Source organism: Garra rufa, chromosome 15, assembly GCF_049309525.1.
Source record: "Garra rufa chromosome 15, GarRuf1.0, whole genome shotgun sequence".
Lineage (NCBI taxonomy): Eukaryota > Metazoa > Chordata > Actinopteri > Cypriniformes > Cyprinidae > Garra > Garra rufa.
In genome coordinates, this window is record NC_133375.1 from 32,878,112 (window position 1) to 32,893,184 (window position 15,073).

Below are 15,073 nucleotides of genomic sequence, written 5' to 3' on the forward strand. Positions count from 1 at the left end.
AAAAAAAAACATTAAAAAACTTTTGACTGGTAGTGTACATGATGTAATTGATTAATCACAATAAATCAAATGAAATTGGGAAACATTGTCAAATAGAGGAAGTAAATTGAACCCCATCAATAGTATCTCTTAAACAGTTCTTACACTGTTTAATGACTCTGTCATATTAAATATATTTAGATTTGAGAAGAAAGTCAACCTAAAAGTCATTCAAAAAATATGTTGCTGCTCTCCTGCTTTTGGACGTCACTGCAGCGACTCTGCCTCTCATTGGTGGAAACGACCAAAAATGGGCGTGTCATAGCGGCGTGGCACCGTCTACGGGGCGGGGCCTTGGGGTCGTACAGGAAAAGATAAAGAAAGCGAGGACATCTGAAACAAAAACGGTAAATACGCACACAAATACACCTCTGGTATATATAATCGATATGTTTATTCATTTTCGATACGTTCTAGGGCCAATACCGCAGATTAGACTTTTTAAAAAACACTTCAGTGAGATAAAAGATGCCTTTTATATGCGGCTAGCCCAGTGCTAAAAGGCTAAGTGTGATGATGACGGAAACGGACGAACAACAAGATGCCGAACATGAGTTTATAATTGCATTAAACTCCGATGATCGCAACTATAACATGTCTGGAAAGTTTAATACTAGAATTTATTCGTGGACCCAGCCGAGTCGAAGCCAAACGGTGGTCATTTTACACTTATTTGGGCGTGAGATGAGGCGTCCCAGTTAGCATAGGGAGTAAACCGGGGACTGATCCAGTTTGGCGCAGACATGAGGCTGTTATAATCACCATCGCTAGTATACTCTGTAATATAACACTCAGCCATTTAAACGGCTATTTTATCCCTCATTAAGCCTTCAGTCTTGTTGAATCAATGGTTGAGTCATTGGTAAAGTATAAAAGGTCATTTGTGCGACATTATTTTGACCCGACTGCAGTCAGCTGTTTCATAGGGTGTCTAAATGTATGTGTAATGCTTTAATGTGTGTTTTGCCGGCGTTGATCAGTGAATCGAGTAGGGTGCGGTGTGTTGTGACAGCAGCTGGGAGGTGTGTGGATGTGTTTGTGAAGGAGGGGTTGATGCTGCAGTGCTATAATGACACAAGAACCCAGTGTACAAATGATTAAAATGGCTGAAATATGAATGTAGACATAGTGGGAAGGAACCCTAGAAAGCTGACATGTTTTATTTTGAAATATAAGACATTAAAAGCTTTAGATAAATGATTAGTTTCTAACTCAAATCAATGAAGAAGCTGTTTCTCTTATCCGGTAGTAATGTAAGTGACTGACTGATCATTAAAAATATATGTAACTTTATATTTTTTTTATATTACTTTCTTTTTTGTCGAGTTGGTTTGCGAGGAACGGCGCCATTGACCGCTGTTATTCATAATGAGCCCTCTGAGACTCATGAAAAGGCATTAACTAAATGAATTGTGCTCACTACACAAGCGCTTTATTTATAATCATTACTCACTTGCATTATTTTCATTGTGGAGATGGATGCTGAATGTCAAATGCAGAAACTGAAATCCATATTTGTCAATTTCAATCAGTAGTTCTTTCATTATGTATGTTTCATATGTAGATTAATCAAAAATGCTTGTTTCAAAGCACTCAAAGGAAAATATTTTCTTAGTATCCACAGTGATTAAACTTGAAAACATTTCATAAAAATGTGGAGTTGCCAGTAGATCAACACAAATATGTTTATAACCATGTTAGAGATTTATTAAGCTTCTGCGGGTGAAAAAAATGCCATTTGTGTAATTATAATTTATTGGATTCACACCATTAAAGCCTACTGAGACTCATATAAATACCATTACCTGAATCCATTGTGCTCACAAAACACACTTTTATTTTATTTTGGGGACAAAATCATAGCTAGTGATGATTGTTGAAAATCAAATGCTAAAACTGTAATGCCTGTTTGTCCATTCTGATCAGTTGTTCTTTCATTAAATGTTTGTTAATTCAAATGGGTTTAATTCATGTTTCAATAATATGTGAAGTATAATAGTTGAGGTCAAAAGTTTTAATACTGTGTTGTTACCTGAGCTGTGTTTTTCTGTTTAGTGATAGTTGTTCATAAGTCCTTTGTTTGTCCTAAACAGGTAAACTGCCCACTGTTGTTCAGAAAAATCCTTTAGGTCCCACAAATTCTTTGGTTTATCAGCATTTTTGTTTATTTGAACCCTTTCCAACAATGACTATGATTTTGAGATCCATCTTTTCACACTGAGGACAACTGAGGGACTCATATGCAGCTATAACAGAAGGTTCAAATGCTCACTGATGCTTCATAAGAAAAAAGCGATGCATTAGGAGCCAGGGGTGTACACTTTTGAAAAGAATGAACGTGGACATTTTACATCTTATTTATTTTGTCTAAAAATATAGTCATTGTTGGAAAAGGGTTCAAATACACAAAAACGCTGAAAAACCAAAGAATTTGTGGTTCCTGAAGTATTTTTTCTGAAGAACAGCAGGCAGTTTAACTGTTCAGGACAAACAAGGGACTCAAGAACAACTATCATTAAACTAAAAAAAAATCATGTGGATCATTCAGGTTACAACACAGTTAAGTGTATGTAAACTTTTGAATTGGGTCATTTCTATAAATGAAACTATTATTTTCTCTTGCGGACTATATGTAAACATCTTTTATGTGAAATATCATATTCAAGTCAGTACTAAATAAAAAAAAAAACATGTATTTTGTATGATTCATATTATTTTGGTAAAATAATTTTGCAGATTCTACAAGGTGTATGTAAACTTTTGACCTCAACTGTATATTTTGTTGGGGTATATTTTTGTTGGTTTATGACAAGACACCTTTTTAGATAAGAGATTATCATCTTTGATCTAATGCTGTTTTTGAGAATTTGAGATGTTTCTGAATCATATTTAAGACAGTTTTACAAAACATCACAGAATTAGTTAATGTTATTGTTTTCAGTCACTTTAGAGTTCTGTACATAAACTGATGCTTCGACTCTACCTAATTCTGGGTAAATAATGCTGCTGTATGCCTGGTTTACATATTTTTCAGCAAGAATGTCTGTTGTATTGCATATGTATGTTCCATATGTAACAGCAGAGGAGGGCAGACATACATAAATAATTCTCTATTTATCAAAAAAACAGAAAGGTTTGATTTATGTAATAAAAATGGTTGCCAATTCCAATGTAGGAACAATTTCCACCTGCCTCCTGTAATTATTGGCTGATCTTTTCATTTCGTTTGACAGATGGCTGCAATTCGTAAGAAGCTTGTAATCGTTGGGGATGGAGCATGTGGAAAGACGTGTTTACTCATCGTTTTCAGTAAAGACCAGTTTCCTGAGGTCTACGTACCCACAGTGTTCGAGAACTATGTTGCTGATATTGAGGTGGACAGCAAACAGGTAAGAATGTCTCTTAACATCAAACCCAGAGTCACCGCTGGTCTATTACAGCATACATGTGCATACTCTTCTGTAGCCGTTTGAACTTTTGAAACAAGTAACTTCCTCAGATTGTTCACAAACTTCTTAATAGTGTTCTTCCTGTATTAGCATTTTGGCATTTTTATGCAGAGTTCATTTGTAATGAATGGGGTTTATTTTGGGTCAACAGTGAGTGATTGAGTCTTTTGCTGTTGTTGAGACATTAGACCCTTTCACACATACAGTCTTTACTGATAAATTACCAGTAAATTACTGTTAAAAGATCACGTATGAACAGGACACACACCAATATATGAGCAGTTGTAACATTACCAGTATGTGCTCTGTGAACACAGAATGAAGATTACCGTTGTAAGCACATAGAACGTGCTGACGAATGAAGTCTGCTTTGGTCCAGATTGGCTAATTATAGCATTATGTAAATTATGCACTCATTAAACATCTTTGACCAGCTTTTTGAACGTGTCTTGCACGAGACCAAGCCTTCTTTTCCATTCATCAGCGCTGTGGCTCTGCAGTTGGATACTATTATGCATGTCTCATGTTTATAAGAGCAAAAACACATTCTTTTTAATCACCCCCTAATACTTGTTGCTTGGACTTTTGTTAAATTGGACAGATAGTGAAACTAAGTGCTTCTCCTCATGTGGGGAAATAAAAACAGTGGTGCAGCTTTTAAAGATCATTTCCAATGACTGACATCACAGAACTTACCGACATTTTGGTGATGTGTGAATGGTCTTTTACCAGTAAAAAGCCAGAACGCTATTACCTGTGTGAACAGCATATTTGTGTAAGTACTGGAAAAGTGATACTGGTAATTTTACGGCAGTTTTCCCTGGATTGCTGTGTGAAAGGGGCATTTGTGCACATCTGTGACATGATTAACCACAGTTCAAACATATTTAACTACATTAATTTATATAAATACATGATAGAAATATAGTTACAATATTCAATATTCAACATGCACTACTATTCAAAAGTCTCTTATGCTCACCAAGGCTATATTATTTGATTAAAAGATTCAGTTAAAACAGTAATATTGCAAAATAGCGTTACAGTTTAAAATAAATGTTTTCTGTATTGTATTTCTCTTTTAATATGTAATTGTCATTTATTCCTGGGATGCACGCTGAATTTTAATCAGCCATTACTCCAGTCTTCAGTGTCACATGATTCTTCAGAAATCATTCTAGTATGCTGATTTGCTGCTCAAACATTTATTATTATCAATGTTGAAAACAGTTGTGCTGCTCAGTATGTTTGTGGAAACTCTGCTACATTTTTTCAGGATTCTTTGATGAATAGAAAGTTCAAATGAACAGCATTTACTTGAAATAGAAATCCATTGTAACATTACAAATGACTTTACTGTTGCTTTAGATCAATGTAATGCATCCTTGCTGTATAAAAATATTAATTTCCTTTGACAAAAAATCTTAGTCAGTAGTCAACTATATATAAAAAGTGCATGTATTTTTGTGAATAATATTTTTATGAATTCTGCATTGTTACATTTGTAACACATGTTGACTTTGGATCATTCTCAAATATAATCAAATTTTACTCAGGTTGAGTGTTGCTAAATGTTTAGAAATCCATGTACATTTGTTCAGTGACTTCTTACACAAATTGTTCAGTTGGTAGTATAATTTTGAATCATTTTGTTGCCAGGTGGAACTGGCTCTATGGGATACAGCTGGACAAGAGGACTATGACAGGCTGAGGCCCCTGTCCTACCCAGACACTGATGTCATCCTCATGTGCTTTTCCATAGACAGCCCTGACAGTTTGGGTGAGATAATCTGTTTCTGCAGTGGCCAGTCTTTAATATGAATTCTTTATAGGCCTAATTTCAGCCTTTAAATATTTTACACTGTAAGACCCCATTGCTGTGGACACTGTATTGAAAACCATATTCTATTCACACAGAGAATATCCCAGAAAAATGGACGCCGGAGGTAAAACATTTCTGTCCGAATGTTCCGATAATTCTGGTGGGTAATAAAAAAGATTTACGGAATGATGATCACACCCGACGGGAGCTGCAGAAGATGAAACAGGTGTGTGAGCTAACACTTCCCTTTTTTTATAAAGCAGTCATTACATTTTTATGAACTGCTGTATTGTAGTGTTAAGTTATAGTGTACTAATGCCCTTTCAATGCTTTCTTCCTCGAACAGGAACCAGTTAAACCAGAGGAAGGGCGGGACATGGCTAATCGCATCAATGCCTTCGGCTACCTTGAGTGTTCAGCCAAAACTAAGGATGGTGTGAGGGAAGTGTTCGAAATGGCCACAAGAGCAGCGCTCCAAGCCAAAAAACGTGGCAAGAAGAATCCCTGCGCTTTGCTATAGAGAACGCGAGAGGAAAAAGAAAAGAACGAGGGAGGGAAAGGGGTAACCAAACTAGGCCAAGGAAAATGAAAGAGCTCTAAAAGTTCGCGAATAGAGGGAAGAAACGCCCCTAGTGTTAATTATGTACTCGGGGGTCAGGGAGGGTCATTTTCAATCCAGGCCAAAGGAAACTACAGAAGATAGTAGGGACAACTGCACCGGCAAAAAGGGACTTAAACATTTTTATGGCCATCAGTCCTCTTTTAAATCAAGATTAGTTGACCTTAAGCCTTCAGACTGATCACAAGCGTAAGGAAAGCGTATATGTAGGGTAAAGATTGATGTGGTTTCACAATGGCTCACAATCACTGATTGTTTTTGGGGTGGGATTATATGCGATGTATTCTTTGGCCCGTACCACATCTTCTGCTAGAAGATCAGCAACAAACGGCTTGGTCTAAAAAGATTCCTTTTTGGCACTAAGTGCATTATTCAGGGTGTAAAAGGCATTAGTTAGTACCCTACATCATGTCAAGCAGGGAGTTGTTTTTTGGATCAAGACACAACGGTCATACTCCTGTGATCCCCTTTATAAACCTCCCAGGAATCCAGTGCCGTCTTATGTAAAACATTCATGCCTGTACTACGATTTTCTGTTTAATGATCTTTTCTTCTTACATTAACATGCTAATGCTGTCGGTTAACACAACTGGTTTCTCTATACCCTCGTGTCCTGTCGCAAAATTGGCGGTTTAGTCACTGGTTTAAAATAGCGGAAATAGCGGTAGTCTTACGATTCTTTATTCCAATAAGATTTAAATATATCTTGTACTTTTTTGCCATTTGCCTATAAAGTTAGATGCATTAAGCAATGATCATACTAATTCACCTTTTTGTGAGTATTTTATGTGCTTGCTCATGTATTGTAATTAAAAAAAGACAAACTTTGGGTTGACCAGCCCTCGTGGAGCTCAAAGCAAAACCACAGCTCTGTATGTTGACTGTCAGACACTGTTCGATTTTGGCAATATATATTTAGAAGTTTTATAAAAGGTGACAGTGACAATTTTTTGCCCGTATTTCTCTTTGCCTGCATGACAGGCTTTTATTTGGTGTGCAGAGATGCAAGTAATATTTGTTTATCTCACTGTATAAATGAGAAACTCCCTCCATTTTCACTCCAGTTGTTTTCTTTTTAATATTTCCCTCTTTTTCTCCTGTACTGTATGTTTTTCTTTTTTTTGTGAAATTCTACTGGCTTATACTATATCATTTTTGCGTATTTTACAAATTCTAGTATGTTAGAATTTAAAAGTTTTAAAAGAAGGAAAAAAGTAGCGAAAATGTGATTTTGAGAGAGCTGTTTAATGCCATATTGTTAAATGCAAGTAATTTCTTAGAAGAGATTCTGCATTTCATTGTAAGAAAAGAAAAAGAGCCTTTGATGCATCAATTATCTTTTGTATACCAGTGCATCTTTGGATTTCCACAGACTCATTTGAAATGTATTGAAAAAATAAATTCTTATAGGGTAACTATGCTTGGGTCTTTATTCTGTGTCTCTTCTCCGTTGCCGTAAAATGTCTTCAACAGCTAGATGTGGTCTTTAGTAAACAAGTACACATGCTGACATTGTAAGGAGTTAAAAGCGGAGGTAGATAACAAAAATACCAAACTGTTGCAGGTTGACACAGGTCTTAACACCATCGGTCAGTTTTTACAGTGATCTGTGCAATCCAGCCACGAATTCGTGATAATAGGGCTCTGAAATGAAAGAAAAACGTAAGTCACAGCCTTTCTCATCTTGAACTTTTCTTTTTAAAGTATATAAATCAAATTCTAATCTCTAATTCTATCAGGTGATCTGACATCTGACCTCCAGTGTGTAACAAACCTGAGTCTGGCTCAATGATGGCATGTCTGATGAGGAAGTCCAGAACCACCATGGCACAGTTTGGCTTGAACTCCTCACTGACCAAGAGATCTTTCACCTGAAATCAACACAGGGGAGAATGGGGGTAAGATGTGCCACCCCTTAGTCTATGAAAACATATTTTAGTGTCACAGCTTATATGGGCTGTTGTATAGAATTGGTGCAAACTGCTGTCCCACAACCAAAAACACACTGAAAAGCATTTAAGTGTTCAAATCTTAGATGTTTACTAAGATCCTTCTATTATCTATTGAAACCCACAATAATATTTAAAATATCAGTAAGCATAATATATATATATATATATATATATATATATATATATATATATATATATATATATATATTAGGGGTGGGCATAGATTAATTTTTTTAATCTAGATTAAATCTTGGAATTAATCTAGATTAATCTAGATTAAAATGGCTAATTTGAATTCTGCTGAAGGCATTCAGAATATGTGTGCTACCCAAATAATGACTTAAAGTCTTTGAGAATGGATCATAAAGCTCATAAAGCTGTTCTATGATAATTTGTTGATGAAAATAAATTATGTTCAATTAGATGTACTTGTGTTTACTAACTAACTAACAATGAAATTATTTTTTAACGTCAACACCTACCCAACCCATTACATGTTACACTGTACTTTTATTTTGACAGGTTGCCGTGAAGTTTCTGTGTCATACAGTATGATATGATGCTAGTTTTCTCAAATGAAACGGTAAAAGTGACACTCACAGCAGTTTGGGAGATTGAGTTTATCTGTTCATGTGAGATGAAAATGCCAAAAATTACCGGGAGCGTCACGTGTGTTTCAGTATGCGTGTAGTAAAAGCTCGTCTCCGCAATGCATACATACAGCTAGGCAAACGGAACATATCGGATTCATATTAAAACGGTCTTTTTGCATTTCAGTTTTCACATACACTAGTCCATATCGCGATTTGAATTAAGTGACTGACCAACATTTGATTTATGAATCCAAAAAACGACGAATTTACGTGGCATTTCGCGCTATAGTAGATTAGGTTTTTATGAATGGAGGACGACGCGATCCTGTCTGTGTTTTGGCAGAGGAGACATAAACGCGCGACCATATTCTACAGTCTTCGGTATACATCCGCGTTAAACTATCAAGGTGAAAGTCATCATAGCTTGCGTAGTTTAGACCCAGCTCCCAACCCAAATTTGAGAATAGATTAACGGCGATATTTTTTTTTATCGCGCGATAAGAGTTTCACGTTAACGCAGCACGTTAACGCCGATAACGGCCCACCACTAATATATATATATATATATATATATATATATATAAAATCATCATTTATTAGGTACTATCAAACGCTTGTCCCAAACGCTAACCCCTAAATTTCAACTTAGAAAAACGATATTGAAATCATTTTTGCACTTTATTCTGATATTTTTGTGAGTGAAGTGAAGGTCAAAATAATTACTTATTTGATATTTTCTTTGTACATTATGAAACTTTATGTAAAAAAAAAATGTATTCAGCATTTCATGTCACTACCGAAACAGTGTATGTGTTGTCCATTGCCTGAGACTGTACAGCCCTACATTTGTGTTATGTTCATATGTCAATCTCTTTCATTGCTAGCCTCCAAGGTGTGAAAGTAGAAAGTTCTCATCACTCTGAGGTAAATTATTTTCAAAAGTCTGAAAATCTGTATGTAACCTTAAGAAACGTCACTACCAAACACCTTTTTTCTGCAATTAAGCACACTTTTTTGTGTGCTATTCCATAGTTTTTATGTGTGTACAATTGTTCAAAACTTTGCTAGCTAACTATGTGCTGATTAGCATCTTTAAGCTAAGCTTAAAAGTATCTAAAATTGTCACTACGGAAACAGTCCCGACTGAAACATGTCATCACTGTTTCATTAGTGACAAAAGGGAACACACAATCCTTTATTTAAGGGAAATAATCAAAATTTTAGCAGTTATGCAACCAAAACATGGGATGTTTTGTCAAAAATAAAGTATACTTAGTAATAAAGTAACTTGAAATATTGTTGAAATTGTAATAGTTATTGATTTACCTCTGAAAACTTTATTAAAATAGCAAAAAATATATTTACAAGGAAGATGTAAGCAAAATCCTAATAGGTCAATATAATCCTTCTTATTAAATTATATATTACTGTATTTCGGTAGTGACAAATTTGGAAAGAGGACAAATATTCCAAAACTTTCTAAAAAAAACAAAATGAGAATTAACTGCACAATTGCTAGAAATGCTTACCTTGGATATTACAAAATTTGAGGAAAGACATTTTCAAAACTCTGACTTTGCACCAATTCTGTAGAATGGCCCATATAAAACACATCACATAGCATTCAAACCAAAAAAATCAATAGGATGGCTTCACCTTCTCTATTGGATAGTAGTAAAACGCTTGCACTTCTCCGTCTCCAATGTGAGGCTGAAAATTGAGAGGCAGCTCTAAATCAAAGACAAACTGACACTCAGGAAATATTCCTTCGTCATCTTCGTAGGTGTAGCTACAGAGAAAAGAGACAGAGGGAGGCATGAATTGGAGATTCAAGATTGCAGAGCGTCTTTCAATTTAGCTAAACATAGTAAACAGTTTCCAGGCAGAAACGATGCCTGCGACAGGCATTCGTGCCTTTGATCACATTGACGTCTTCTAAGCCTGTATAAAACTTGAATTCTGGTCATCTTCATTTGTGCGCACAGAATATTTCTCTGGAAACCTGCCAGTTGGAAGCTATTTCTGGCATTTCTGCTGTATTAATCAGTCTCTCTTGCAGGAGAGTTGAGAGAGTTTATATCTACCCTGGTATCTGAGAAAAACTCACATCTTTAATCTTAAAAATCTTACCAATTGCTTTTGTGCTTTGTAATAGATTGTAAATTATCTTTAATGACCTAACCATAAATAGTGGTATAGAAATACATTTTAAAAAAGGATTAAGCACCTCACAGTTCCCACAGGACGTGCTTGATCTGCCAGGCCTGGTGGGATGCAGGCCTCCTCTTCACACTCTTTTACCATGGTATGCCTTACACTACAGCCTGCTGCCAGTCCTCCAGCCGCCTGAGTGATAAATCAAATCATTTAAAGACCCCATTACTTCAAAATGAGTGATTTATGTTTTTTAGGCTATGTTTTAGCTTTGATGTTATCTTTAAAAGCTCACTGTAGTAACTTATAGCAGATACACACAATTTATTACTCTGTAATTTATTTAGATATTAAGTATACTGTTTAAAAGTTTGGGATCGGTACAATTTTTTAAAAGAAGTCTCTTATGCATATCAAGGCTGCATTTATTTAATTAAAAACAGTAAAAATAGTAAAACAGTGAAATATTATTGCAATTTAAAAGAACTGTTTTCTATTTGAATATATTTTAAAATGTAATTTATTTCTGTGATGCAAAGCTGAATTTTCAGCATTATTACAGTTTTCAGTGTCACGATTCTTCAGAAATCATTCTAATATGCTGATTTACAATCAATGTTGGAAACTGCTTAATATTTTTTTGGAATCTGTGATACTTTTTTCAGGATTTCAAATTAGAAAAGAACAGCATTTATTTAAAATAGAAATCTTTTGCAACAATATAAACTACAGTTTAAAATTTAGGGTCATTCAATTTGTATCCATTCATTTTTTAAAGAAATTAATACTTCAATTCAGCAAGGATGTGTTAGATTGTTAAAAAATGATAGTAAAGACTTATATTGTTAGAAAATATTTCTATTTCGAATAAATTATGTTCCTTTTCGTTCATCAAAGAATCCTAAAAAAGAATAACAGATCCACATTTTTTAAAGCAGCACAACTGTTTCCAACACTGATAATAAAAGTAATAAATCAGCATATTAGAAAGATTTCTGAAAGATCATGTGACACTTATGACTGCAGTAATAATGCTGAAAATTCAGCTTTGCATCACAGGAATAAATTATATTTTAAAGTATATTAAAATAGAATACCATTATTTTAATATATATATTTGAAAATATTGCTGTTTTTTCAGCATCTTGACCAAATAAATGCAGCCTTGATGAGCCTAAGATAAAAAAAATTACTGATCCCAAACTTTTGAATGTCAATGTACATGAATGTATTATTTAATTATGTATAAAATAAGTACTGTAATTAAACGGCGGTAGTACAAATGAATCCTTGAGATAGAACAGTACTGAAGTGCACGCTAAGTGATACGAGATGAGATATGACTGGTTAAGTTATATGAGTGTGTGTAGTGTGAAGGAGTCATAGATTTATGTGTTAGAAGTAACAGTATGATTCAACCTACTGCTGACTCAACCTGTGGTGTAAGTTCACTGCGGGCACTTCTTCTAATGAACTGATTATTTAGTTTATTAATAAATTACCATGTTGTCCAGTCTTCCTGGATACGTCTGTTTGGTCAGAGACCGCCGTGCCAGCCACATATTAAGGTTGCCACTTGAATCCCGAGTGTAGCCATTGACATGGACGCCGTACCGTTTCACTCCAAACAGACCTGTGTTTGACCATTATTTAGAAAAAGCTATAAGTATCACTGTCTGTGACAAAGTAGAAACATGTAATTAATATTTAATTAACATACTTGTAGCTGCTCTCTCCATATACATCAGGGGAGGGTCGCAATACCTGGGCATCACAGCATATTGCTGAAAATAAAAAAGAATCTGATAAATAGAAGAGAACCAGGGGCCTTATTTATAAAACACACACATATGACTTGGATTTCATCCTACGTCAAAAGATTTTTATGTTTTTTAAAGAAGTCTCTTCTGCTCACCAAGTCAAATAAATGCTATTTGATCCAAAATACAGCAAAAGCAGTAATTTTGTAAAATAATTTTACTACCTAAAACAACTGTTTTCTATTTGAATGTATTTAAAAATGTAATTTATTCCTGTGATTTCAAAGATGAATTTTAGCATCATTACTTTGAAATCACAAGAAGTAAAAATGTTTCAAAATGTTACTGGTTTTGCTGTTTTTGTACTTTGGATCAAATAGGTGAAGACTTGGTGAGCAGAAGAAACTTCTTTAACAAAAACATTAACAAATCTTACTGTTCAAAAACTTTTGACAGGTATTGTATCAGGATTTATAAAGGCAAAAAATGCCAACTTGCATACAAACTGACATGTATAAAAGCTTTCTGAGCTCATATTTACTGGCAATTATAATAATCCAATATTGTATATTATAATACAAAGATAAACAGACAATCCCAATATGCATTAATGAGCAACTGCTTTGTTATAATTAATTATATATCATATACAATTAATTAATTATATATGATTTATTGAGAAAAAAAAAAGTCTGAAACTAAAACAATTGTTACCTGACATAAAATATAAAAAAGCACTTTATTCCAAATAGATATTTCTCATTATTTTAATATTTCTCATTTTCATTAAGTTTAACTAAACTTAAATAAGAATTAATCGTTTTTAGTAATATTTTATTAACTATACAGACATTTATAAAATAAAAATTACTCAAAATGACAAAAACACAATAAAATGACTACACTTTAAAATGAAACTTATTCAAAATATTAAGAAAAGCTATAATAATTCCTCAATGATTTAACACTGCACTTTATCAAGAAGGATGCATTTAGGAAAACATTTTGTGCAGATGGACATTTCATAAATTGTTTGTAGAAACATTTCCGAAATTGTCATACTTTTTATGAAAATTGAAATGATTAACTAAGATTAAAAACAATGCACCTGTAGTGAATTATTCTGGTTTTTATTCAATACAAATTAATGGCATGTTGTGTTGTTTTAAAGGATTGGGCAGTGGCTTGAAAATCCTGTGCAGGGAGCAAATAATGCCCATTATTAAAAAAGACACTGCTCATTATTTTTGACATTGGAAGGAACTGACACATAACTGCTCAAGAGGTCAGGATGAAGATGGGTAATTATTTAGCGTGTACCAGAGATGTCTCACCTCATCTCTCCAGCCTATGAGACAGGTGAATGATGCCTCTCTCCTCAGCTCCTGCAAGACCTCATCCACAGCCACTGATCTGTTCTCAAAAGTGTCAAGCCCGGAGCAGAAGGTTATAGCGCTCCCATAAGGTCTGAAGACAGCAGGAAAACGACCAAGAATTGATGCTACTTTTGGGGGAATCCATCCAACCTGTTCTCCAGCCACCTCGAAACGTAGACAGCTCTCTAAACTAGAACCTGGAATACATCAATGCAGTTATATTGAGTAAATATTACATTAGTCAATGATAAACAACAAAAATAATTACAATGATCTCCTTGCACCTTGAATACAGGTAAGTTTACAGAACTTAAAGATTAAAAAAAAAAGTAAGGTAAAAAACAATACAATAATTATTATTTACAATATTTACAGACATATATTTTTTTTAGTTTTTTTTTTTTTTAGATTTAAAAAATGCGTACTTTTTTATAAATTAAATATGAGTCATGGATATCAAGTCTTTACTCGTTACAAATTCATTCACTGAAAACATGTTTATAATAAAACAGCATCTGTTGGCATAAGTTGAATTTTAATGTACTTTTATTGTATTTCATTGACCTATATATGCCATGTGTATTCATGCTGGATCACATGCATATGGATTGTTCTGTCATATGATTTTTTTCAATATTTCCCCACCTGGTAAATGAAAGTTATTCATTCGACGCAGGAGTTGTAGCATTTTCTCCGACCAAGCCATTTTGTCGATTTCACACGTTTAACAGTTAACCCTCCGTTCAGATAGCGTACATTATGGTTTTGGGGGATTTGCGCTTGATTTGCCGTTGACATGCTGTCACACACCCACGGGCTTCATGCTCGCCTCCATTGTTGCAGTTCCTGTTGATGTGAGCGCTGATTGGGTGGCAGGCTCTGTTGATCTGCGCGCTGATTGGTTGAAGCTCTATGACGGAATCTGGAAGGGCTATGACGGGTGTTGCTCATATGTGTTTCTCCACCAGAGGGCGAATGTAGATCAAAACAAAGCCCTCACTGGACCAAAATACTTTGTAATGAATGCTGAAAATGTAACACTAATGTTAGAACTCCATTTGCAATGCAAAACGGTTTATTGATCAATTATGCTCTGTGGGGCTTCAGTAAATTTACGAGTTCACGTCATATATTTGTGAAACAGCTTTGGCTTGTTGCTTGGCACAGACAGTGCGGTAAGATTGGTTTATATACCACTCTTTCGTTATTGACAGTATTAGATGCTTATTCTTTTATAAAAGTGTGACAACTTCAGTAAAACAACCTAATATGAATGACAAAGTCATAAGTCATGACCCATCATGTTTGG

General features: G+C 34.6%; 2 protein-coding genes across 2 annotated transcripts; one reads left to right on the plus strand and one right to left on the minus strand.

Annotated features, from left to right (window-relative positions):
• Positions 1 to 317: 317 nt before the first annotated feature.
• On the plus strand, positions 318 to 7,349 carry rhoaa (ras homolog gene family, member Aa). Its single transcript, XM_073818612.1, has 5 exons — positions 318 to 386; positions 3,273 to 3,428; positions 5,148 to 5,268; positions 5,406 to 5,536; positions 5,657 to 7,349. Exons 2-5 carry the CDS (start codon positions 3,273 to 3,275, stop codon positions 5,828 to 5,830), a joined length of 582 nt encoding a protein of 193 aa, XP_073674713.1. The 5' UTR covers positions 318 to 386; the 3' UTR covers positions 5,831 to 7,349.
• On the minus strand, positions 7,156 to 14,598 carry tpk2 (thiamin pyrophosphokinase 2). The gene is made up of 8 exons (XM_073818611.1): positions 14,410 to 14,598; positions 13,723 to 13,961; positions 12,349 to 12,412; positions 12,131 to 12,261; positions 10,702 to 10,820; positions 10,131 to 10,263; positions 7,704 to 7,800; positions 7,156 to 7,573 (listed from the first exon to the last, which is right to left on the minus strand). The coding sequence occupies exons 1-8, from the start codon at positions 14,468 to 14,470 to the stop codon at positions 7,527 to 7,529; spliced, it is 891 nt and encodes a 296-aa protein (XP_073674712.1). The 5' UTR covers positions 14,471 to 14,598; the 3' UTR covers positions 7,156 to 7,526.
• Positions 14,599 to 15,073: the final 475 nt, after the last annotated feature.